The sequence below is a fragment of the Maniola jurtina genome, chromosome 2 (genome assembly GCF_905333055.1).
Source record: "Maniola jurtina chromosome 2, ilManJurt1.1, whole genome shotgun sequence".
Lineage (NCBI taxonomy): Eukaryota > Metazoa > Arthropoda > Insecta > Lepidoptera > Nymphalidae > Maniola > Maniola jurtina.
The window spans coordinates 10300346-10326340 of record NC_060030.1 but is presented as its reverse complement, the minus strand read 5'-3'; the positions used below and the strand labels follow the sequence as shown (position 1 = coordinate 10326340).

The following is a 25995-nucleotide window of genomic DNA, read 5'->3' as shown; positions in this document are numbered from 1 at the left end:
CAGAATGAAATACAGCATTTTATAAAATCCTTTATTAAAATTTTAAATACAATTTAACTGACATTATTTATTATTTTACTTTCATTATGTTTCCTTTTACGAGGTTTAGATTTAGCAGCTCTTTTCAGTTCAATGGACTTCTTCACTTTACTGTGAGTTTCGTCATTTATCAAACTTTTTGTTTCTGATATGGCATATTCGTAATTTTCCTGTAGGTGGTCTAAAATGCCTTTCTGTATCGCCATTTGTTGTATACCACCTTTTCCACTAGATCGCATAATTTCCTGTTAAAAAGAAGATAAATTGGCTATTTATTGAACTGGTATTTGCTCTCGACTTTAACGGTGGAGTGAAGGGTAAACTATCTATGACCTCGTTCAGAAAAGGCGAATTCGTTGAGAATCGTTATGCGCGTAAAAGGAAAATAAGTGTTCCCATGGGATTTTTAAAAACCTAAACCCACGCGGATGAAGGCGCGAGCATCATCTATTAGGCACAGAGACTGGATCCTTCCGTATAGACATAGGCTAGTTTTTATCTCGGAAAATCGAAGAGTTCTCTTCGGTCTACGTGGACGAAGTAGCAAATGTCATCTATTTTTAGCCGACTTAAAAATAGGTGGAGGTTCTCAATTCGGATTTTTTTTCTATTTAATAATAGAGATTTACCTTAAACATATGTACTTGATTGTGTGTAAGTATCGTGACAGCGGTGCCTTGTCGTCCAGCGCGACCGGTGCGGCCGACTCTATGCACGTAAGTCTTGATGTTTCGAGGAGGATCGTATGATATCACATAGTTACATTCCGGAATATCGATTCCTCTTGCTAGCGCGTCAGTACTAATCATTCTGAAATATTAATTAATTCATTTCTTAGGTAATTCTCCAAATATTACTTAATATGTCAAATATGACTAAATTTTGACGACTTCTGGCGCAGAAGGATTGATTCTTGGCTTGGTTTTTACCAAGATTGTGTAATTGCTAAAAAAGTTGAAGGTCTGATCTGATGGTCGGTGGGAGGCTTCGGCCGAGGCTAGTTATTATCCATCTGTATTTGCCAACACATAGGATCATTTTACACCTTTACATTTTTTTATTTTTAAACAAACATAACACCGAAAACACAAAATGCCAAAATTGAAATGTTTGAAACATCAACCCCAACGTAGTGTTCGTCAATATTATTAAGACTTTTTTTAAGGGCTTTTGTTTATGTTAAACAAACTCACTTTTGTTTTGTTTTTATATTTTTTTACTAATTTGGTCATCAGCGTATGAGCATTGACGTTATGCGATTTGGCATTTCACGTACCAATATATGTAAATGTATTCTGCGAAACCACACCATACGTAAATCACACCAAGCCAGATCGCAGTTAAGTAGTCCAATAAAAATTGAGTTTAGCTCATAAAATACATACACATCAATTTCCGACTGCTTGAATTTCTTTAGCACCAATTCTCTGCTAGACCTATCCAAAGCTGCAGACAATTCTGCAACCTTCAGTTTTCCTTGTCCCCAAATATTCAACAGCGCGGTTAGTCTGTGCGCTGATTGCGCGGAGTTCATGAAGCATAATGTTTTATCCCATTTCAAGTTAGCGAAGAAATGATAGAAAATCAATGGTTTTTCTTCAGCGGTGCATACAACATACTGCTCAAGCAATTCATCTGGAGTTGTATACTTTTTAATGCAATTTTCATCTGACGTATCATTTATTGGTGTGACTGAAAATAACTTTGGTTGGAATAGTCCCCATTGCTCTAACAGCTCGGGATCTGGAGACAAAGTTGCAGAAAAAAGGAGTTTGTGTATGAACGAATTTTGACTGCTAATGTTGTTCCAGCTAATATGTGGAATTTTGCTTATTTGCATTTCAGCTTGAATGTGCTTTTCCAAGTGGTAAAGCCAATCATTTTGTATGTTGTCCATTATTCTATCAGCTTCGTCTATGACGAGGAACTTTAGATGCTTCAATGAGAATCCTTCAGTGTTGTGTAAGTGCTCTACCAGTCTGCCAGCAGTACATACAATTATATCAGTTTCACAAATCCATCCTAGAGTCTCGGCTGAAACAAGTGGACAATTAAAATTTTAAAAACTGACAATCCATACTAGTACTATAATTTATGCGAATGTGTGTCTGTCTGTCTCTCTGTTAGCTTTTTCTCTGCCTATCCGTTTAACCGATTTTCACGTTGCTGCAGATATAGCTTGTATCAGCTATTTTTTGCCGCGTAAAAACTTCAAGGTCGCGTCACCGACATGCTAATTTCTGGCTATGAAAAATGCCTTCTTAGCACTTATATAAAACACAAAAAATGTTTCTACCTATGCCGATTATTGACTTCTAAAAATCCCTTTTAGTACTTAATATAAAACACAAAATGTTTCTACCTATGATTCTACCATTATAGACTTTAAAAACATCCAACCGCACCAGTTTCATTATAAATGCAAAGACATTTTTTTAGCATAGTAGCACGCGCCAGTTATCTGATAGTTTTCAATAAAAAAATGTAAACCTTACTATGTCTCATTATTTGTTGCTGTTCCTTCTGAAGAGGCGTAGATCCACTCAGCAATGCCACTCTCAGACCAGTGTTGGTGCAATATTTTTTAAAGACCTTAGCAATTTGTGCCGCTAGCTCTTGCACAGGTAATACAATAAGAGCCCTAATGTGGTGACCAAATTGATTCATCAAAGTCTAGAAAGGAAAAAGAAACTAGATAACAGTCTTAATATCAAATGGAGTTGCTAAATGGTCTAACTTTATCAGTATGGATTTTTTCCCCAGTTTTCCTGGGATAAAAAGTACCCTGTATATTAATCCTAATACCCTAATAATATTATAAATGTGAAAGTGTGGATGTTTGGATGTTTGTTACTCAATCACGCAAATCGACTGAACGGTTTTGGATGAAATTTGGAATGGAGATAGATTATAACCTGAATTAACACATAGGCTACTTTTTATCACGGAAAATCAGAGTTCCCGTGGGATTTAAAAAAATATAAATGCACGCGGACGAAGTCGCGGGCATCAGCTAGTCCATAATAATGTGCATGCATAAATTACTGCACATGTCTGTCTGTACATCTGTCAGAACCTTATAACTTCTGAATTAATTAAAATAATTAATTCAAATCTAGAAACAATAAGAAAATAATGGCCAAAAGCTGAAAATTACATTCTTAAATTCACATAAGTTTTGTTGCAAAAGAACACAAACTATTATTTTATAAACCTAAGTATGCAAGAAGATGAACACCTAGTATAAGAAAGCAGATACACCTGTAAATTTTACTTCCATGACTAGCTTACATGATTAACAAACACAAATGACGAATTTACTAATGTAAACTCTTTTATAAGTACAGATATCTTTCTTTTGTTGCCAATGTCGTATAAACCACTTATGTGAATAAAACTTGCAGGTGTAATTGCGGTTTAAAGCAAGAAATAACTTTTAGAAATTATAGTAAAGTGCACTTACTTGAATGATTGGCAATACAAAGGATAATGTTTTCCCACTACCAGTTGGAGCTGACACACAAATATCATGAGGCCTGAATGGTTCGGGTTGTTTATATTCCTTGAGTATGAACGGTATAACTTGCTCTTGTACAGGGAATAGATGAGTGACCCCCTCACTTGCTAGTGTAGTCTTCAAAGTATTGTGCAGCCAAATCTGGTCACTAACACGACATGTCAAAGTTTGTAAGTTCTTAGATATGCTGTATGCATGGGAAAGCCAAAATGGCAAAACTCTTTCTACCTGAAATGAAAATGAAAATGAAAATTATTTCACAAATAAAAGAAGAAAGAAATATTCATTCCATTCCATCACATAAAAAAGATGAAAAATATTTGTGACATGAGTTTGCCCACATAAAACCAGTTTAACAACAAAGATCTTACAAGTTCTTAAAAAAAAATATACAAATTGATTCTGTAATATTTTTTTAAGTTCCAATAAGTCCATCTGGGATTGGCCCTCCGGCCATAATCAGATTTGGGGAGTTGTGAAGTTTGTTAGTTAAGGGGGCATTCCAATAAATGTGCTGCCCTTTTTCAGCAATCAAAAATATTTTTGACCATTTTTCCATTGATGTTATGTAAGTACATACTTTCAGGAAGGTTGTTTAAGAAGTTATAAATACATATATAGATTACACTTAAGTTTTCAAGATAATTGCAAACATAAGGAATCAAACACAACCTCATTTTTTGCACTTGTTAAAAATAGCATTAACAGTGAACATGAGGATGCCAGTTGAGTGTGAAGGTATAAGGATTCTTCTTTCTCTCATGAGATATTAAAAGTTTTAAAATAAAACAAATAACTTCTGTGGCTGATCCTGTCCGGCACAACTTCTAAACAAAACTGACAGGTATAAATCTAATGCTATCATTTTCTGCAGGTAAAATTGTGAAAGAAACAGCAACAGATTTTAATCTGTCATTTCAGTTCGGAGCTTGAGTACAAGATAATTAGCACCCTACCTTAATGTTAAAATGAAAATATAAATAACCTTGGATCTCTTTTCAAAATCTGTGCTACCCAAAACTTTAAATTCACTTGTAGTTTTATCATCAGTTTTCCTTTTGTTGTTCGACAGAGTATCATTGATAGCTGTTTTGGGAGTCTCATATTCATCTTTTGGTGCACCTAGATTTTCATTCAAACTCTCACTGTTTATTTGCTGTTGCTGGGAAATTTCCTCTTTAAGAGTTATAGTATCAGGTCTTGTCTCATTCCCTTTGTAACTTTTCTTCCTTTCTTCTATTTTCTGTTTAAGTCTTTGTAAATGTAATGTTTCCCGATTAATAACATCATTGTCTTCATTTGTGTCTGTGTATCTAAATGATAAGTACAACATTATAAATAATTTAGCCTGACTTCAACTGTGTGAGTAAAATGTTTTTTTAGAATCAGCTTTTTAAGGGTTTTAAGAACTGCCCCCCAATTGTGTAAGAAAGACGTTTTCATGGTAATCTTTATCATCAAGAAATTCTGCCCTTTGATAGGCTGTGAAAAAAGGTAAAACCAATCAAAGGGCAGAATTTCTTGACGTTAACGATAACCATGAATATGTTTTTCTTACACAATCGGGGGGCAGATTTGTTATAGCCATACAATTTAGTTTAATACTAACCGATGCTTGTGACCGCGATATAGGTTTTTTAAAAATCCTGTGGGAACTCATTGATTTTCCGAGATAAAAAGTAGCTTGTTTTGATCTAGGGTATCTATCTCCATTCCAAATTTCAACCAAATCCATATAGTGGTTTTTGCGGTGAAAGAAAAACAAACATCCATGCATACAAGCTTCCATATTTATAATATTAAGTAGATTACGGGCACCGGGCATGCCATTTAATATAGAAAAATCTATATGAATTTGATTTGGAGATTGTAAAATACAAACTTATTTTTAGTAAATACAGTAGGTAGGTAAATATATAATTACGTAAACTTACCTATTTATTATAAACAAATCCATAATAATTGTACTTCACTTAGGCACAATACACTTATTTTCGCTTGAATAATAAATTATTTGGATAAATTGAGAAATTTTATAGAAAATAATTATAGCTTCAGAATTCTATTTAGTATCATGTTTTATTATAAATAATTTATCTTTTCTAGATCCTACAACTACAAAATATAACCCATCGGTGATTATTTTATAACCATTTATTTATAACCTCACAAATCAAATCACGATATAAGTTTCTTTTTTTTTCCTGGTCTGTGACAATGACACTGACAATAACCAGCCTTTTTTTTTAAAGACTAGAACCCAGAGCCTTAAAGAGTTTTGAAAAAATCTGCCCTTTTTTAATTCTGGTTTTACGGCTCTGAGTTCTAGCTTTTTTTGCCTTATACCCGTTATTATAAGGTATGTTTTGCAGAGTGTGCCATCTTAGGTACAGTGCGACAAGGATCTTTTGGCGTGTGGCTAAAATCGGGACTAATGCCAACATCTTGTGAAGTGGCCTGTCCCCTTGTATGTGGTGTTGCTAAGTAAAAAAATCTGCAATTCACTGGTTTTTTTTTAAATATTGGAGCCATTCTAAATGCACTAAACATCACGATATACTGTTAATAGATACAATATAAATGTGTCTGCATCTTATAACTATATTTAGCACTGCGTAAATATAGTTTTTGAGCAGGAAAACATGGTGGGTTGCAAGTTCAAGGCCTATCAATGGTTTTTATTATCATTTCTCGTTGTGGAATCAGGGATAGCTTTCCAATTTCTCATTCAGTGAAGATTAGAGAACACTATCTCGGTTTTTAACATTACCATTTTCAACATATTCTCTAAAATTGGGGAGATTTTATTTGCTGGTAGCCTATGTTCTTCAACTACACCCCCTGTCAATGTCATCACCGACCAGAAACAAAAGTCATTCAAGAGCCAAAAGATCCTTGTCGGACTGTACTACTGTAGGTATTTGTATAATTATTATAGATTCCTAGGTACCAAAAGCATAGATTTATAGATTAACCAAGAGATTATAAACCACTATCAAATTTGGAAGCATAGTTTTTCGATTATTTCGGTGGCAAATAGGTTGTTTTTCATACTGTTTCAAATGAGTGCAATTCGCTATCTATTTAATAAAAAATAGGCCTTTACATGTTTTTCTATTGTTAGGTATATTAGTACTGTTGTCACTTGTCGCAAACAAAATCTTGTCAAAATGGCTAATGTATCCTATCAAATCGCAAATCTTCTCGAGAAGGTAACCGGTGCATATATTTTTATTTACAGGGCTAAATTGTTGATAACTTTGTATAAATCATCCACAAAGTTGATACCTTAACTAATATTCAGTTATATTATGACAATATTCTTTTGTTTTAGATGACATCCAACGACAAAGACTTCAGGTTTATGGCTACAAACGATCTGATGACTGAGTTACAAAAAGATAGCATAAAGCTTGACGATGACTCTGAAAGAAAAGTCGTAAAAATGCTTCTGCGTTTGCTTGAGGATAAGAACGGAGAAGTGCAAAATTTAGCTGTGAAGTGGTATGTGGTTTCACTGCATGTAAAGTATTTTTTATACTTGTTATTTTTCATACTTATGACTTTGTTCCCGTGGATATAGGTTTTTAAAATCCCGTAGGAACTTTTAGATTTTCCGGGATAAAAAGTAGCCTATTGGTAATCCAGGGTATAATCTATCTCCATTCCAAATTTCAGCCTAATCCGCCCAGAAGTTTTTGTGTGAAAGAGTAACAAACATACACACAACTTTACAATATTAGTGTGATAAGTGTAAGCATTTTCAATACCCATAAAAGGGGAATTATATTAAATTCATAGGGTCATCATCACCATTTCAGCTTTTAGACATCTAGTGCTGCCGGTATTTCCCCAAGAGTGAAGAGTGCTGCCACACCCTGTCCTCAACCTTCTCCAACAGCCACTTATTAGAAAACAATTAAAAAATGTATCTTTAAAAATATCCCAATAATCTTATTAATATTACGGTATCAAGTCTGTCTGTTTGCAGTGGCTACAATACCAATCTTGTGCAATTTGCCAGTAAATATGTTAAAGACACTCTTGAATTGGATGTAATGTAGTTTGTACTGTAGAAAATTATCTTTGATTAACAGATTTTTTTTTCTAGTCTTGGTCCATTGGTGAACAAAGTTAAGGAGTATCAAGTAGAAGGCATAGTTGAGACTCTATGCGTTAACATGCTTTCTGACACTGAACAACTGAGGGACATAAGTAGCATTGGCTTAAAGACTGTTATCTCTGAACTACCTTTGGGCTCAAACACACTTGCTGCAAATGTGTGTAAAAAAATCACTGGAAGATTAAGTAGTGCTATTGAGAAGGTATGCTTCTAAATCATTTTTAAGGCTTCTAAGTTAATTCACAATATTGCAGACATTCCCTTTTCCTATTTAATGACAAGTTAGCCTGATGACTCAATCTAGATGTCAGTTGGCCAACTCGGAAATGGTATGAAAGATTTATTAAACCTATATTGACACATAATATTATCTTGGTACTCTAAATTGCTTGGCAGCATGACTGCTGTTAAGTAAATTGGTAACTTGACAGTCTGGCTTGGGGAGTGACTAACTTGACTAATTCACAAATACCTTGTAATGCAAGTAAAAAGAATTTTATGACCAATCAAGTTTATTTTCTTGCAGCAAGAAGATGTGTCTGTTCAACTAGAGGCATTGGATATATTAGCAGACCTTCTCAGCAGATTTGGTGGATTACTGATATCATTCCACCCAATGTTATTAAATTCTTTACTTCCTCAACTAGCTTCTCCACGACAAGTTAGTAAATTTCTTTTTATATACCATAAATTATGCCATAGACAATAAAATAGGTAGCAACAATTTTTTCTTACCACTTATGCTATATCCTCATTTTAAATGTACGAAAAATAATAGTCTATTGTAAGTGTAGAAAAGTTCTATAAGTTACTAACTATTCATAATAAAACATGGTGTAACTCTAATGATAAGCAATTTTGGTTTAAATGTGTTCTTATGTTCTTCATATAAGTCTATATTCCATAGCTGTGTGTATTGCTTTTAGGCTGTACGAAAACGTACAATAGTGGCATTGTCACACCTGGTGATGTCCTGTAATGCGTCTCTGTACAACAAACTCATTGATCACCTGCTGGAGGGGCTCAGCACATCAACATCGTCCAGTGTCAGTCGTACACACATTCAATGTATTGCATCTGTTTGGTAAGATAACTAATATATGCATATATTTTAATCTAATCTAATATTATTTTCAAATATTTATTTCTGTACTTTTTTGTGGGTTCAAAATGTAATTTTAATACTTGTGCTTTACTATAATACTAAAAACACTTTAACACAACATCCTATCTTTGCCACACCATATATTATATTGCATCAAATTGTATGACGCTAACCACAATAAGTACAAATCATAAACACTCATTGTAAGTTGTCAAATGTTTGTAGTGTGTCTGGAAAAGCAACAATTTTGGTTCAGATTTTCCAGTCTGTCAAGCATACCCTGTAATTGTACATTGTTATTTTTTGATGTATTGTGGTGTAAATACTATTCTTTGTGTGGAATAAACTATTTCATTTCAATAATTTATTTTAAAATTTCTTATAAGAGTAGGTAATCACAATTTTTTTTTTTTCACTAAGATATAAATTGTATTTTATTTCAGTCGTCAAGCTGGGCACAGGTTTGGAGTTCAGTTGTGGAGAGTGGCGCCGCAAGTTCTGAAGCACTCGACGGATGCGGACGAGGAGCTGCGTGAACACTGTTTGCAGGCACTGGAGGCAATCGTGCTCAAGTGTCCCAAAGAAGTTCAACCTCATATTCCAACCGTAAGTTTTTCTTACTGGAGAATTTTGCATTTATGTAGGCATTAAACAGATAAGTTTTTATATAATTTTTTTATTGATTTTATTTTACTTTCATTGATTTTGTAGATTATTGAGCTATGTCTGAAAATGATCACGTATGATCCGAACTACAACTATGAGGATGACGAGGAGGGCGGAGGCGAGGATGAAGAGATGGAGGATGAATCTTTTGAGCCCGACGCGTACCCCGAGTCCGACTCGGAGGAATACTCAGATGATGACGACATGTCATGGAAGGTACTTCTACTTTGATCACATATGTTCTGAAATACAACTAGGAAGATGACGAGGAGACTGCAGGCGGCGAGTGTGAGGAAATGGAGGATATTATTTTTGAGCCCAATCTGTACCTCGAGTCTGACATGGAAGAATACTCAGATGATAATGTGCAGGGTATTTGTATTTTGTTGTAGTACAATTGATCACATATGGGCTGGAAGTCGCAGGCATCACTAGTATTAAATAAAATTCTATGAATACTTTATTTTGTTTTAAAGGTAAGGCGAGCGGCAGCTAAGTGCCTGGAATCGGTTATATCAACTCGTCACGAACTGCTAGCAGAAATGTATCAAACTGTCTCACCCGCTTTAATTGCTCGATTTAAAGGTAAGTTGATTGTTGCATGAAATCTTTATTTTGTGTGTGAAAATGTGTTGTGTGTATGTACAACACATTCTATCGTCATACCTTACGAATAACGCCACTGTTGCAAATGGCCTACTTTTCAGGCGGAGTATTTTCGTGTTTCATATTAATACTAATGAGTGGTTGTGGAGAAAAACGCAACTTAACGCCGACTAAAATCAAATGTACATCCAGGAAATATATACCTTATTGCTTGATGTTAAAAATTTAAACACAAGTGTTCTTGTGTAAAAAAATTTAACAGACTCGTGCTATCTCGCTCATTTACTGTACATATACTGCTAGATTGAATACGTATGAAAGATTAGTATTCACTAAGGCTTCACCTAAACAAGCGTAATTTCTTGTGTTGTGAGTCGCGTAAAATGAGTCTCGTAATTTACGCTGCATTCGGTTTCATACAAAATTTCTGTTTGTGCCACGCAAAATGAGTTAATGAATTAAAATGAATGTAGATTACGCCACTCACAACTCAATACATTACGCTCCCTAAGCTGAAGCCTAAGTTTTTAATTCAATTCCAATATCTTTATTGCAAATATGGGTAAACAGTGAAGATGTTACAAAAACACCTGCATCTTTCTCCACCTATTTCTTCACTTCAATAGAGCGTGAGGAGAACGTGAAATGCGATATCCTGAGTGCCTACACAGCGCTGCTGCGTGCGACGCGGCCGCCGCCCGCCCTGCAGGCGAACATCGCGCCCAGCGAAAACTCGCCGCAGGCTTTGTTGCTGCAGCGGGTATGTTGCACTTGGGAACCAGTAGCGCAGTTCATGGCAGTTATAAAACTTGTATAGTGTCATGATTGATCTGTTCAGGTGGGCAAAATTTGAACCGCGTCAGCGGCCATTTCCAAATCCACGAGGATAAAGTCGCGGGTATCAGCTAATATTGCAACAATAAAGCTATATTGAATCTTCTCTATTTGAAAGAATTTTAACTCCGTTTTCTTGGTAAATGACTATATATCTTTGATTTCACGTCACACCTAGCGCCTAATATTTGATAGATGTTCATTCTGGATCAAACCGAAAGTGTCCTCACTCTCGTTTACTCTGCCTATAGTATTTAAATTGTTGGGTAGAAGTAGGCGTTACTTTGCAGAAGTTCCTTGTGTATCATCACAAGGAATAACTAATCAACTTACAAAACAATGTCGGATTTCAGTCCACTCCTTTAACCGTTGAGCTATTGAGGCTCTTAATGCATTACATAACTAAGACGCATTATAGTCGCATTGGTCGCCAGGTGCCCGGACTGGTGCGCGGCGCTCTGCGCGTGATCCGCGGTCGCAGCGTGCGTGCGCGCGCCGGCGCGCTGGCGCTGCTACGCGAGCTGCTGGCGGCCGCGCCCGGCTGCTTGGCTGACCACGCCGCACGCGTCATCCGCGCGCTCACTCCGCCCTTGACGTGCGTGTTTGTTGAACCTTGTAATAAAATTAATGAAATAATTTATTAGTAGGCCGGGCTCACTTGGGGCACGTGACCCGAGACGATCTACCTTAAAAGAGAGAGATTACGGTTAATTCGAAAAAAGAGAAGCATTAATTAAATTTTAGGTCGCAGCGCTAAAAAATCTACGAGTACATTTTGAGGTATGTGACATTTATGTGTCGTGCCTTTGTTTCTAAGACTCACGTCGCGGTCGCTCATCTTGAAAGCTCTCCAAACAAAAGAGTGCATGAGCCGCAGTTTAAAAAACATTTTCGTTCGGCAGCGATAAAGGCACGGCTTCGTCGATGAAGATTGAGACACTGGTGTTCGTGGTGTGGCTGGTGCGCGGCCACAGCGCGGACGCGATGCGGCCGCACGTGGCGGCGCTGCTGCCCGCCGTGCTCGCGTGCGTGCAGGACTCGTTCTACAAGGTCACTGCGGAGGCTCTGCGCGTGCTGCAAACCCTCGTCAAAGTGATGCGCCCTCTAGGTGAGTAGTGCTAATACTTGCTTAGTGCTGTTAGCTTGTACGCACAAACACTATTGCCAACCTGATGAAAATAAATTTGTTTTTTTTTTAATCAAATGTCAGGCTCAAATTAAATTCGCCTATTTAAAGTAGATTAAACTTATTGCCCACCGCTAAATGCAGTTTATTTTATCAGAGAGCATAGAAAACATTGACGGCGCGGTGTCGCCGCCCGCGGAGGATCTGCAGAGTTTCGTGCCCGCCATGTACGAGTGCACGCTGGTGCGGCTCCGAGCCACGGACATGGACCAGGAGGTCAAGGAGCGTGCTATTGCTGCGTGTGGACAACTCATCTGCCACTTCGGAGACTACCTGGAGGTGTGTGTCTATTGGTCGAATTTCAAAACTGCAACACTCGCTTCGTAAAAAACTGCGAGTGAGGTTGATGCTTCCCAAAATCTTGCGATGTGATTCGCGTCGAAATAAAGTTCATATAAACTGGACATTTTACAGCGTGAAACACTGCATCATGGATTTACGTGTTACAAATTCGCAACACTTTATGTTTCAACTTTTATCTGCTTTTCTCAATAATTGACTGATCACTGCTCATGTCCGTCAGCATTGATTGAAGTTTTTTAAATCTCAGGAGAATCTTAGATTTTCTCAGAATAGTAAATCTTAGGTCCATCTCCAGGACATACATGTAGCGAAGTTTTAAGAAAATGTATATGTTGAAAATATTATAATCTCATTTCTTAGTAATCATGTTTTCCTGTATTATGTCTTCTTTATGAATAATTTTGTTCCAGAATGAACTTCCAGTGTGTCTACCAATATTTTTGGAAAGATTACGTAATGAAATAACTAGGCTGACCACTGTAAAAGCCCTAACGAAAATAGCCTCCTCTCCACTGCGTATCGACTTGCGGCCTATATTGGTAAGTTGATATCTTCTTAACTTTATCAACAAGTTTAAGTTTAAACCGAGTACTACTCTGAACTCACTGGTTTTTTTGGTAAGTAGGGCTTTTTGGACCACTAGATTCATTTGACGTTTCAAAAGCACTTGGTAAAAAGTTTGAGTAAAAACATTTAATTATTCTATTCTAAATCTACAAAATGAGACCCTTCATTTTGTAGAAAATTTAACTGAATATATAAAAGCAAAGGTGACTGACTGACTGATCAATGCACAGCTCAAACTACTGGACAGATTGGGCTGGGTTTTGGCATGTAGATAGCTATCTGTAGACATTCGCTAAGTAAGGATTTTTGAAATTATTTGAAAATTGAAGTGAATTGAAGGGGTTTGAAAGTGTAGTCCACGTCGACAAAGTCGCGGGCTTAAGCTAGTTTGATACAAAACGATACCGTTCTCTCGTTCTCTCGTACCTTTTTTAACGTGAGAGTTAATACTGCCCGTCATTTTGGATTTGTTATAACGTCATAATATCTTGTAAGCAAAACGCGAAGACGAAGCAAAAAAACTTGCAAGCAAAAAAAGATATGATTACTAAAATGCTAACCCTTCCTCTCATAGTCTTGTAGAAATAAAACTTTACTGTTGTTATTTTGTTATAAAAATGTTTTTGTTGCAGTCAGATGTTGTTCCTATACTTGGATCCTTTTTGAGGAAGAACCAGAGAGCCTTGAAACTATCTACTTTGGTGTTGTTGGATACTCTTGTACAAAACTATAGCAATGCTATAAGCATAGAACTTTTAAGTAAGGTAAGGGAATAGATATGACTTTTCATGTAAAACTAAATATTTTTTTGCTCATTAATATCATATTTTTAGGGTTCCCTACCTCAAAATGATAAAAGGGATCCTTATAGGATCACTTTGTTGTTTGTCTGTCTGTCAAGAGACTTATATAGGATACTTCCCGTTGACCTAGAATCATAAAATTTAGCATGTAGGTAGGCCTTATAGCATAAGTAAAGGGAAAAATCCGAAAATCGTGAAAAAAAAATAATTTGTGAATTTTTGTACTATGGTGCGGAACCCTACGTGTGCGAATCCGACTCGTACTTGACCGGTTATTAGTATCTAAAAAAATTAATCTAACTAGAAAGCCAAGGCCTGGTGCAACTATAGATCTAGTTCGCGCAGCCAGTAGTGTCGAATCGGTCACCGGAATACGGTTGGAGTGCGGGTTTGTAGATTCATAAGCGGCCTATGAGTAATGGTCAATGTGTTGATGTGCAGGTGCTTATGGAGGTACCCGCGCTGGTGTGCGAGGCGGACTTGCATTGCGCACAGACGGCGCTGGCGCTGGTGCGCGGCGCGTGCGTGCGCTGCCCCGCCGCGCTCACGCCCGACGCGCGCAACGCTCTCACCCCCAACATACTCACGCTCGCGCGTTCGCCGCTCTTGCAAGGTACTTGATAATGAGGTTGAAGTCCGCGGATACATCTGTAAGTTTTGCTCACGGCTTTATGTAAACTACTAACTAAGACGACTGTGCTGTAACACTAATGTAAACACTTCTAAGAACATAAGTAAATTTCTTGTCAATTAGTTAGTAATTACATAAGCTACTTACGTGAGTGGGGCTTACAGGTGTAATCGCGGCCTTAAACACAAAAGCACAGTAAAAGTTAATTTGAATAAAAAAATCTTTCTATTTTTATTGCTATAATTTTTCACACGAAACAGGCGGTGCTTTAAAGGCGATGGTCGGGGTGCTCTCGGCGTTAGTGACGGCCGACGTGGCCGGCTGCTCGCGCCGCGAGTTGCTGGCGCTTCTAGTCGCGCCCGTGCACGCCAACGCCGACCACGCGGCCACCCCGCACCACATCAAACAGGTGAGGCGAGGCTTGATAAAGTTCATCATCATCAACACTGCACCGAATCATTACACGATAAGTCTCCTCGCAGAATGAAGAGGGTTTGGCCATAGTCAAGCACTCTGGCCAACGGATTGGTAGACTTCACACACCTTTGAGAACATTATCAACTCTCACAGGCATGCAGGTTTCCTCACGATATTTCCTTCACCCTTAAATCCACTGATAATTGCTTGAGTTAACACCTCTAGGTATGTCCCTGGGATTGATACATGGAGTCTTAAATAGGCAACTTAAACGACTTAAACACACCATCACAGCTCTTTTTAAAGATACAGTTAGTTGGCTTTAGATAAAGAAGCTTTAGGACAATGGAAAGGATGTGTCTGTGCATAGGCGAACCAATCGCAAATCGGTGTCGGAGGATTTCACTCAAGGTTGCAACACACAGAAACACAAGTATGCATACTTACACATGCCTTCCTGCGTATGTGCGTTTGAAAGTGGACCGTTCTTTTGTTGTTTCTATTTATTTAAGCTTATTTTAAGTTTATAGTTCAAATGAAAAGTGGTTATTTTTAGTTATTTAACAAAAAGTGTTGTCGCAGGCGTACCATTCGTTGGCTAAATGTGTGGCGGCGGTGGTGGTGTCGAGCGGCTCGGACGGCTCGGACGCGCTGGACATCACGCGCGGCTTCCTGCGCGACGCGCTGCAACCGCACTCCGATACTCAGCACATGTTCGCGCTTCTGGCCTTGGCCGAGATCGGCAGACATCTGTGAGTATTGACATGGAAACCAGAATGAAAAACAATCTTAATTACATTGCTTTAAATAAACTGCATTAGTTAAAAACTGTGTTGAACTGTGATTGAGAAGTAACAAAAAAGTTCTTATGTGTAACGTTGTCCTTATCCCGCTCGATTGGCTTCGACCAGCCTGGCGCTACTGGCCATATAATAACTACCCACAACCCACACATCGTGTGCGCACAGACCGGTATGCCGGTAGTAGTAATATGTAATTAAATACCAGGCCGAAGGTAGTAGCTTCAAACCTATCAAATCTAAGATTTATTCTTTAGTAACTAGCTTGTCAACGATTTTGTTTACCTTTCACAGAGATTTAAGCTCCATACCCAACTTGAAGGAGGTGCTATTGTCGTCGTTCGCGCCGTCGTCGGAGGAGGTGAAGTCGGCGGCGAGCTACGCTCTTGGTTCCGTGGCGGTGGGCAACCTGCCCGAGTTCCTGCCCTTCATACTCAACGAGATCGAGGCCCAGCCCAAGCGCCAGTACCTGCTTCTACACTCACTTAGAGAGGTAACTTTTTTTAAAATTCTGATACAAGTTAGCCCTTGACTGCTATTTTACCTGATGGTAAGTGATGATACAGTCTAAGATGGAAGTGGGTTAACTTGGAAAGGGTATGGTAGTTACATTCTACCGGTACTATGCCGTGTAGAAATCGATGAAGGGTATGCCTTGATTGGTTTCTACACGGCATAGTACCGGAATGCCAAATGCTTGGCGGCACGTTTTTGCTGGTAGGGTGGTAACAAGCCACGACCAAAGCCACCCACCAGACCAGACCAGACCAGAGACAATTTAGAAAAATTGCCCCCGCCAAGAATCGAACCCAGAACCTCTTATAAGAACACAGCGCATACCACTGCGCCAGGTAGGTCGTCGACTCATTTAAGCTCGCTTCTTCGAACCATTGTATGTGAAATCATATCATTACTCTGTGACCTGACTGAATACGGGAGTTATTTTTTCTCACATTGACCCATCCGAGACTCGTATGTACTCTTTAACTGTTACGTAAAGTCAACAGAGCAGCCGTTGCAATAAAGATTGTGCCAGATTTAACCGAATAAGATCTTAGGAAAAGGTAAGTCAATAATTATGAAATAACCTAATCTTTTCTTCTGTTTCAGATAATTGCATGTGAGTCTTGCACACCTGAGGGAGTAGAAGCTTTGAGGCCTTTCATACCCGAGATTTGGGTTCAGTTGTCAAAGCATTGCCAATGTGCGGAGGAAGGATCTCGTAATGTGGTATGTGAAACTTGGATTTAAAATAACCACATCAACTTGTCAACAAACGAATGTTTAAAGACATTGCTTGATTACTATTTATTTCTATTTAACAGTTTGGGAGTGATGTTATGTAGTTTTTTTTTTTAATTTTTATTTACTCAAAATTTCTGTACTCAAAATCGGTGGAACGAATGGGCTGTGAAAAGCTAGCAGACAGACAGACACACTTTCGGATTCATAATATTATGGTACGGATAAATCGTCAATAAATACTGTCAAAATTTAAAAACTTTTTTGAGACTACTTAAAATAAGATTGAATTTGTATCTTTTATTTATGTGTTATCTCTTTTCAGGTTGCCGAATGTTTAGGAAAATTATGTCTATTAGAACCCAAAGACTTGTTGCCGCATTTGAAAGAGTTCCTAAAATCACCCGAGCCACTCACTAGAACAACTGCTGTAACAGCTGTTAAGTTCACGATCTCAGATCAGGTTAGTTTCCAATATAAAGAGTTATACTTTATAGATGATCTATTTCACGACGACCGTTTGGCTATGTTTGTGCCAGTGCATACGTACACATTGTTATAGTGTGCGTGGCACCCAGTTTTGGCCGCGACGTGGTATACGTTACTCACTGCTACCTGAATCAAGGCTGAATCGTAAAATAGACATCTATAGTCTATACCTTTAAATAACTAATAAATACTGTGTCCTTGTTTGTAAACCTAAACAAAAAAAAACCTTTTTTTCAATTTATTGCGTCAAATGTGAGCAAACATAATTTTTTTGAAAATTCTATCTTTATAAAAGTATGTACACTCTGGTTCATAGAGCGCCAATTCAACGTTTCATTAGACCTTGTTGGTGCAAATCCGTCCAGGATTAGAGATCTTCAACAAACGAAGACAAAGATATTGGATATTGAACGTATTTGTAGCGTACGATGGACTAATGGTCGATGATTCCAACTTATTTAAATTTTGTATGGTATTCAAATCTGAATTTTTTAATAGTATAAAAGTCTAATGAAGTTGTCATCTTTACAGCCTCAAGCGATAGACGGTATGCTACGCGCTTGTATGGCAGAGTTGTTGGTGCCTTTGCGCGATACCGAGCTAGGCGTGCGACGCGTGGCGCTCGTCGCCTTCAACTCCGCGGCGCACAACAAGCCCTCGCTCGTGCGTGACCTGTTGCCGGACCTGTTGCCTACCATCTACGCTGAGACCAAAGTCAAGGTACCTCGAATAAGCTGTATTTCTAATTTCTAGATTGTAAGCTATGCGTTCGCCGCGTAGCGGTGGTGGCATTTAATCTGGATTCTCACGATAAGCCAAACTCAGTGATCTCATTCTTTTATATATCATCAGTGTCTTGTCAGTTTTTTTTATTATATTATGTTTTTGTGTAGTTTGTTTGGCTACATTCTGTAGCCTTTTATGTATTTCATAAGAATAGTTTCAAACGACATACTACAGTAACTAAATAAAGACTTTTTTTTACAGAAAGAGCTTATCCGAGAAGTAGAAATGGGTCCATTCAAGCACTCTGTGGATGACGGACTGGACTTACGCAAAGCGGCGTTCGAGTGCATGTACACTTTACTTGGCACGTGTCTGGACCGGCTCGATGTGTTCGAGTTTTTGCGCCACGTGGAGGACGGCCTCCGCGACCACTACGACATCAAGATGCTCACCTATCTGATGTGCGCTCGACTCGCGCAACTGTGTCCTGCCGTTGTGTTACAGAGTAAGTAATTGTTCATACATTAATATTGATTTCAAGCACAAAAGGTTTTCAAATCGAAAGCATATGTATGTTTGCTCGGCATATGCTTGAAGTGACGTGTTCGAGTTTTTACGTCATGTGGAGGACGGCGTTCGCAACTTCTACAGAGTTAACTAGTGAGGAAACTCTCGGTTTTGATCCTGAATCGACATCTGTAAAATATTAGGCTAGGGTGACGTGAAATCAAAGAAAAGTAATCGTTTTATAACCGACCTAGCGTCAAAAACACTCGAATAAAAATCTGCAAACTAGTGCGCTAAGTAACTTTTGAAATATCAAGAACGATTGTTGAACAATCTATTGTTTTTCGATTGTTGTTCGATGGTTATCGAATAATAATAACAATCGAATAATTTGATTGTGTTTTCGCCCGTCGCAAATGTGCAAGACAATAAGAGATGTGTATTTTGGCAGGGCTGGAGAGCCTGGTGGAGCCGCTGCGCGCCACGTGCACGATGAAGGTGAAGGCCAACTCCGTGAAGCAGGAGTACGAGAAGCAGGACGAGCTCAAGCGCTCCGCGCTGCGCGCCGCCGCCGCGCTGCTGCAGATACCCGACGCAGGTCACTTGACTAATGTCTTACTTGTTACCATAAGAGTGGTAAAATACGTATACAAAAAACTCTAACGGAACTTGGATATTGCTTACGCACTAATCCGATCTATGATCTAAATCCAAGCTATTCAGTGGACATCTTTGACATATCTATGGACGTCATATGCCTAGATTTTTAAACAGATTTTCCGTGATAAAAAGTATATTCGTCTTCGGGGTGCAAGCTGTCTACCTATATAATCTATTGTCTCGCTCACTCATAACGGCAACAATATGTGCTAGAAGGGCGTTTTATTGACGCCGAGTTCAGATTGTGCGAGGTAGGTTTTTCCTATTCCCTCATTCCCCATTCGTCCGTTACAAATCTTTGCTTCAATATATTATTTGCTGTTTATCATTTCAGATAAAAATCCCCACCTAATGGACTTCGTGACGCAAATCAAATCGTTCCCGGACCTGCAGCCGATCTTCGAGTCCATCCTGAAGGACTCGACGGGCGCCGGCGTGGACTCCAACCTCATGGACCAGAGCTAGCCGCGCCTCGCCTGTGTTGACTGAAGCTGATCGCAGATTAGACCACAAGCGCCGTACGCATCGAACGCAACACATTTTTCAATACAGTCAAGGTGGGTACGATGGTGCTAATTAGGGGTCGAGTTATATAGATTTCTTGAACTACTATTGGATAACTAGAACGTCCCATCCCGTCCGTTTTCCGACAGTAGAGAGTCCGACTGTAACCTTACCCACCTTGACTACTGAAAATGTAAATGACGTAAGCAGCACCACACGTCGATCGCATCGGACGCGCCGAACAAAAGCAGTTGTCGTTTGCTACAACGTTCGCAGTTCTATACGCAAGGAAGTACTGATGACGTCATTAGCATTTTCAGGAAAGAAGTGTCTGGCCACAAATGGATGTTCGATATTAAAAAAATATACAGTTTTTTATTAAATTTTATTTTATTTTATTTATATTTATTCGTGATCAATCAATATGCAAAATAATTTTTACAAGCTCAATGTAGGTTTTGCATAAAGACACTAGAGATTCCTTAAAATATAAATTAAAAAATATTATATAGTAAATAATTACAACAGTGTGTATATGTGTAGATGTTCGAGTGAGGGTGTGTTTGTGTGGGTGTGTGTTTTTGTGTGAGTGCATGCATTTTTAAGAATTATATTTTTGTTTGTGATGAACCAGCATGTATTACCTTTTTATTACTTTAATTTTTAAAGATGAAATAAATCAAATTATTTAAATAAATTTGAAATTTATTTCTTAATGTAATCTGTTCAGGTTTAATTTTAAACGGAACAACTTCATTTGACGCCAAATATTTCTTTTAATTAAACGACTGTAACGCCACGCCGTCTCAGCCAATCGCAACGCGCCAACGCCAACCAGACTATCCGAGTCAAGCCAAGCTGGCCAATCACCGCCTGTTACAGCCGATAACCGCCAAGACGGCCAATCATAGCCTACTGCCGCCATGACAGCCAATCAACGCCAGCGCCATTGACAGCCGAACGCAACTCCGCCACCACTGCCGAATCCCTTCGGTGGGGATAACGCCATATAAAGCTATGCGAGCTCATTTTTAGGATTATTGTTCTATCGTACGCATTGTAAGCTGAAACTATGTCCATTTGTGTAAACAAGTGTAAATTATATAAATAGTAACAAAGTAACAATAGTAATAAAGCAATGAGTGATTTGTATTAGTGTGTTTAGTGAAGTGATATAATAAATTTGGGCGATTATACTGATTTGCTCTTTTTATTTAAACCCACTGTTTCATCTCAGAAGTGGGATTAATAAAGAAAGTTATGATGCATAATCGCGCCAATTAACGAGTCGGCAAAGACATGCCATCTACTTTGTTCATCCGCAAGGATGAAACGAATCATCGTGTAAAAATCAAGCGACAATGAAGATCGTCCACTTCTGGGGCCCGGAAGGTCCTTAGAAGAGTTTTGAACCGGAGGTACATTCATCTGCAGCGTGCATAGTTTCTACGCCCGATGGCAACCTACCCTCAACTTCTACGCGTAATAACTGAGGTATGATCCATCCATTATTCCATTTCAAATAATCCCGTTTTTAATGATATTGATGCATAGTGTAATGAGGTTGATCGTGTTTGTAACCTCTACTGATGAGATGACCGTGAAAGGTTAATATTGCTAACACCCTGTTTGAGGTTATGAAATTAGTATTAGAGCACGCGGGTTATGATAGGTGGTCATTATGCGCTCGCGAATAGTGAATGGTTTGAGTGATAGCTGAAGATAAATATAACTATAATTTGTGGCATATCTGACCGTCAAATAAAGGTTTAGGTTTAAAGATGTTTAATTCTCATAAAAACAAAAAAGTCATTTACATAAGAACTTAATTCTAAGAAAATAAAGTTTACAATATTCTCCATTTAATTAAGTACTCATTCAGCGCATTTGTTGAAGTAATTCGCATTACTCATAGTGTGAGCAGCTGATTCAGTTTTAAATGGATTGAATGAGTGTACATTTTTTTTATGTGTGCAGGTATTTTGATGTACAGTTTAGCTCCTTCATAGGTAAGGGTTTTTCTGCCATAAATTGTTCTAGTTTTGGGTAAGGCAAGGTAACTAGCTCGACGAGTTTTAGTTTTAATTTTTGTAAATGTGATATTTGTGTGTATTGTTTTATTTATAGTTTTCCTAACAAAAATACACGTATTGTATATATATAACTGATAAAATAATGGCGGTGAATACTAATGCTAAAATTGCAACCGATTGATTTAGTCAACTTTTTATCGAATCAGGTAAAAACCCGCTCAACCATCCACTTTTCACGTTGCATCTCGCCGAGATACCCGCAATTTGAATTCGCAGTTTAATTCTAGAAAACGTACTTAGTGGGTTAGTAGTAGTGCTTTCCAGTATGTGGAAATTATGACCAAGTGCTACCGGTACGAAAAGGTTAAATAATAAAAAAATAAAAACTCCCGACTGCAGTTTGCGCTGCATATTTTTCGGCTCTTACATTAAATCGTATAAAATCCACCACATTGATTGTTTAAAGAATTTCATATATCCATTGACACACACGCCATCAAGACGAATGACGTATCATTTATCAAAATCGGTTAAAATTGTTGAGTGGTTATGAACTGACACAAATACATACTGATCAGGAATTAATAAAAAAAAAAAGATCTAGTATATCGGATGGTAACAATAGTTCTCAGACTACCCGCAAATTTCAACCAGAAGTTTTCAAGAAACAAGCTTTGACGCTATTAGTGTTTTTATTTGCACAAGGCTCAGTTATAGTATAAGGTTCTATAAACCTTTAAGGTTATTTTTTTCGCGTCGTCGGTGATATTCCCGCTGCAGTCATACAGACAACACGGGGTACGTGTGGGGTACCTGTAAATTATTTTTAAGGGTACAATAATACCATTTACGTCAGAATCGGTTGATGAACACTTTCAGTGTGCTCAAACCCAGTTTTGCATATAGCATGGCGATCGCAATTTGAATGTAAAATCGAATTGTTTTATGATGTTCACTTTTGAGTTTCTTGTGAAATTGATTTTCATGTGGTTATATGATTGTTATGTAATATGAATATAGATCTTCATAATTGGGGCAGACGTACTTTATAAATCGACTGGGAGCTACTTGTAGTCAAACAATAATATTGTGTTTATCTTTCTTTTCTCGGAATTTTTGGTGAGTTCGTGAAGTGCAAACGTCATCGCCTACGATGGTCACCACTGATGCTTTGCTGTGTGCTGTGTGCCTGATGCCGAGCGCGTCACTGCGAGGCACCACATCGTGGCGCGCTAACGATGCAGGGTTGCAGCCAATGGGTATCTATAAGCCGCCGCATTGTTGCCTATTTGGGGTGACATAAGCGCTGTTAAGCGTTTATGCTGTATGGTATGACTGTTCTTTTATTTTTACTAAAAGTTAGTGTTTATGAAGTCTGTACGTGTTGTAACTTGTAGTTTAAATCACATTCTTTGAATGATTGAGAGCATAGTAAGTAGATCTTACTCACGGCTTTGGAACTGTCTCGTATAATATACAAGCCAGTGGCACAGCGTATGAGTAAATACAAATAGGTAGTGTAATGTAGGCAGAATTGGGCACTTGGAGGAAACGTAATAATAACTATTACCAGTATCCTTATGATTTTGATAATGCTTTTGTCATTTTAGAAAAAAAGTAGTGCTTGTAGGCAGCATGTATGTTACGTACTTTTGCCAACAAGCTTTCAATCGAGTCAATTTCATCATTCTACCTTAAGATTGTCGGTCCAATCATAATGTAAGTAGAAAGTTCAAGTGGCACTTTTAATTATAACCATGATATAGCTTTGTGCCGTTCATTGTTAGTCAGGTGGACCGGACGTACCGTAAGAATTTTCACTAAGCCGACTAGACTGACGTTTTACATAATATCTTGAGTTCAGTTGGTGTTAGTATGCCTGCCTGGTTATGTAGCTTACATAGTAGGGAATAGGAATGGAATAGGAAACTGTTATTTGACTGATGATCCTGTATTACCTAAATTCAATCGTGAACTGTTTTCGGAATTACATAGATGCCGAAGTGAAGACAGTAGCCAAGTCTTACTTTCTGCAGCCAAGTCTTACTTTCTGCAGCCAGGTCTTACTTTCTGCAGCCAGGTCTTACTTTCTGCAGCCAAGTCTTACTTTCTGCAGCCAAGTCTTACTTTCTGCAGCCAAGTCTTACTTTCTGCTGCCAAGTCTTACTTTCTGCAGCCAAGTCTTACTTTCTGCAGCCAGGTCTTACTTTCTGCAGCCAGGTCTTACTTTCTGCAGCCAGGTCTTACTTTCTGCAGCCAGGTCTTACTTTCTGCAGCCAGGTCTTACTTTCTGCAGCCAGGTCTTACTTTCTGCAGCCAGGTCTTACTTTCTGCAGCCAGGTCTTACTTTCTGCAGCCAAGTTTTACTTTCGGTAGCCAAGTTTTACTTTCGGTAGCCAAGTTTTACTTTCGGTAGCCAAGTTTTACTTTCGGTAGCCAAGTTTTACTTTCGGTAGCCAAGTTTTACTTTCGGTAGCCAAGTTTTACTTTCGGTAGCCAAGTTTTACTTTCGGTAGCCAAGTTTTACTTTCGGTAGCCAAGTTTTACTTTCGGTAGCCAAGTTTTACTTTCAATAGCCAAGTTTTACTTTCGAAAGCCAAGTTTTACTTTCGATAGGAGTACTTTCATCTCGTTGCTCGTTGAGAGATCTCCCTGCAAGGATTTAAGTGAGATTCCTTTTCAAGTCAGAGTAATAGCATTCACAGCTTCACGAGAAGCTATTTACAAGCTATTTTCCTTTCTACAAGCCAGTCTGTTGACGGTTTTTCTTTCAAAAATGTCTCTAAAGTAAAACGTGGAAAAACAGTACAACTGAAAACGATAATAATTTATAAATTAAATAATGTTCTTTTGTTTCGTCTTGGTTTTAAAGTAGATAAGATTGCAGTTTAGATCACAGACCAATGGCATTGGATTAGAATTTTGTAGAGTTCATACTGACCACATTTTGTAAAACCATTTTGTAAGACAGCGAAAGGATATCGCTCATCAGTAGTGTAGGTACAATTTGATTATTACAGATGCTTTTGCAAAATTTGTTATTAGCCGAAAACGATCAGTTTCGTAGAATATTATACATAATTTGCCTTATTTGGACATCCTAGTAAACTTATAAAGTGAGCATAAGAATGCTTTTACTAGTAGACATTTTAGAGTTTCCGAGTGTCGACTGATTAATAGTTAGGTATGTTTTGACCTCCATGATACTACCACGAGTCAAGTGCCTAGTCAAGCCAATCCAAGCACTAACCAGACCATGTTAAACACGTTGTGCCACAGGTCCTAGCGAAACTGCGAATAAAATGATTGGACAAACTGTTAACTGATATTATTTGGACTACTGACAATACTCTCAATGAATGTGATATCCATAATTTGGTATTTACCTAGGTCACTATGCCATGTTACTATTAATGTAAAATTAGCGAACTCGGGATGGTTATGCGTAACAAGGCAAATGCTCGGTAAAGGATAGCAAGCGATAGGATAAAGCTAACTAGATAATGTAACTGACAAAATTAATATTTCATTTAATTATAACAAAGGAATTTAGTTATTTAGTGGCAAGTTCCCACAAGCATTGCGATAGAAGTAAACACTGATAGCATTTACTCAGGTTCATTTTCGTAACCAAGCTGGTAGGCATTAAGAGAACTCGAAGTGTTAAGGGGTTTCGAGGCTACGAAGCTTGTACATGCCTGAGCAGACTCTTTAAAGCCATATCACAGCGCCTACGGCTCTTATATCCAACAGTGCTAACTGTTCCGATAAATAACTTGAAACCCAAGACCTTGTTGAGCTATTGTCTACCAGAAAGCTAACCAAGCATTTTCCCATTGCGGGAGCAATTCATTGTTTCAGGACGGCCGAATGTAACGCCACGCCGTCTCAGCCAATCGCAACGCGCCAACGCCAACCAGACTATCCGAGTCAAGCCAAGCTGGCCAATCACCGCCTGTTACAGCCGATAACCGCCAAGACGGCCAATCATAGCCTACTGCCGCCATGACAGCCAATCAACGCCAGCGCCATTGACAGCCGAACGCAACTCCGCCACCACTGCCGAATCCCTTCGGTGGGGATAACGCCATATAAAGCTATGCGAGCTCATTTTTAGGATTATTGTTCTATCGTACGCATTGTAAGCTGAAACTATGTCCATTTGTGTAAACAAGTGTAAATTATATAAATAGTAACAAAGTAACAATAGTAATAAAGCAATGAGTGATTTGTATTA

General features: G+C 38.3%; 2 protein-coding genes across 2 annotated transcripts; one reads left to right on the top strand and one right to left on the bottom strand.

Moving 5' to 3' along the window:
- Positions 1-17: 17 nt before the first annotated feature.
- Positions 18-5751, bottom strand: LOC123873239 (probable ATP-dependent RNA helicase Dbp73D). Its single transcript, XM_045918008.1, has 7 exons — positions 5491-5751; positions 4542-4869; positions 3503-3784; positions 2535-2712; positions 1425-2073; positions 669-849; positions 18-284 (listed from the first exon to the last, which is right to left on the bottom strand). The coding sequence occupies exons 1-7, from the start codon at positions 5511-5513 to the stop codon at positions 54-56; spliced, it is 1872 nt and encodes a 623-aa protein (XP_045773964.1). The 5' UTR covers positions 5514-5751; the 3' UTR covers positions 18-53.
- Positions 5752-6511: 760 nt separating this feature from the next.
- LOC123873222 (cullin-associated NEDD8-dissociated protein 1) lies at positions 6512-20508 on the top strand. Its single transcript, XM_045917961.1, has 24 exons — positions 6512-6768; positions 6891-7060; positions 7668-7881; positions 8206-8340; positions 8606-8763; positions 9228-9390; positions 9496-9666; positions 9927-10035; positions 10683-10816; positions 11325-11485; positions 11793-11998; positions 12174-12355; positions 12790-12918; positions 13579-13710; positions 14191-14362; positions 14641-14789; positions 15380-15549; positions 15892-16090; positions 16708-16827; positions 17165-17302; positions 17860-18048; positions 18316-18559; positions 19013-19159; positions 19556-20508. Exons 1-24 carry the CDS (start codon positions 6727-6729, stop codon positions 19684-19686), a joined length of 3765 nt encoding a protein of 1254 aa, XP_045773917.1. The 5' UTR covers positions 6512-6726; the 3' UTR covers positions 19687-20508.
- The last annotated feature ends 5487 nt before the right edge of the window (positions 20509-25995 follow it).

Coding starts and splice junctions, on each gene's coding strand:
- LOC123873239 (XM_045918008.1), bottom strand. CDS start 5,513: ATGGATTTGTTTATAATAAATAG. Junction 4,870..5,490: donor GATTTGTTTATAATAAATAG/GTAAGTTTACGT, acceptor CTTATCATTTAG/ATACACAGACACAAATGAAG. Junction 285..668: donor ATCAAGTACATATGTTTAAG/GTAAATCTCTAT, acceptor TCTTTTTAACAG/GAAATTATGCGATCTAGTGG.
- LOC123873222 (XM_045917961.1), top strand. CDS start 6,727: ATGGCTAATGTATCCTATCAAATCGCAAATCTTCTCGAGAAG. Junction 10,036..10,682: donor TTTAATTGCTCGATTTAAAG/GTAAGTTGATTG, acceptor TCACTTCAATAG/AGCGTGAGGAGAACGTGAAA. Junction 14,790..15,379: donor CCCCGCACCACATCAAACAG/GTGAGGCGAGGC, acceptor GTGTTGTCGCAG/GCGTACCATTCGTTGGCTAA.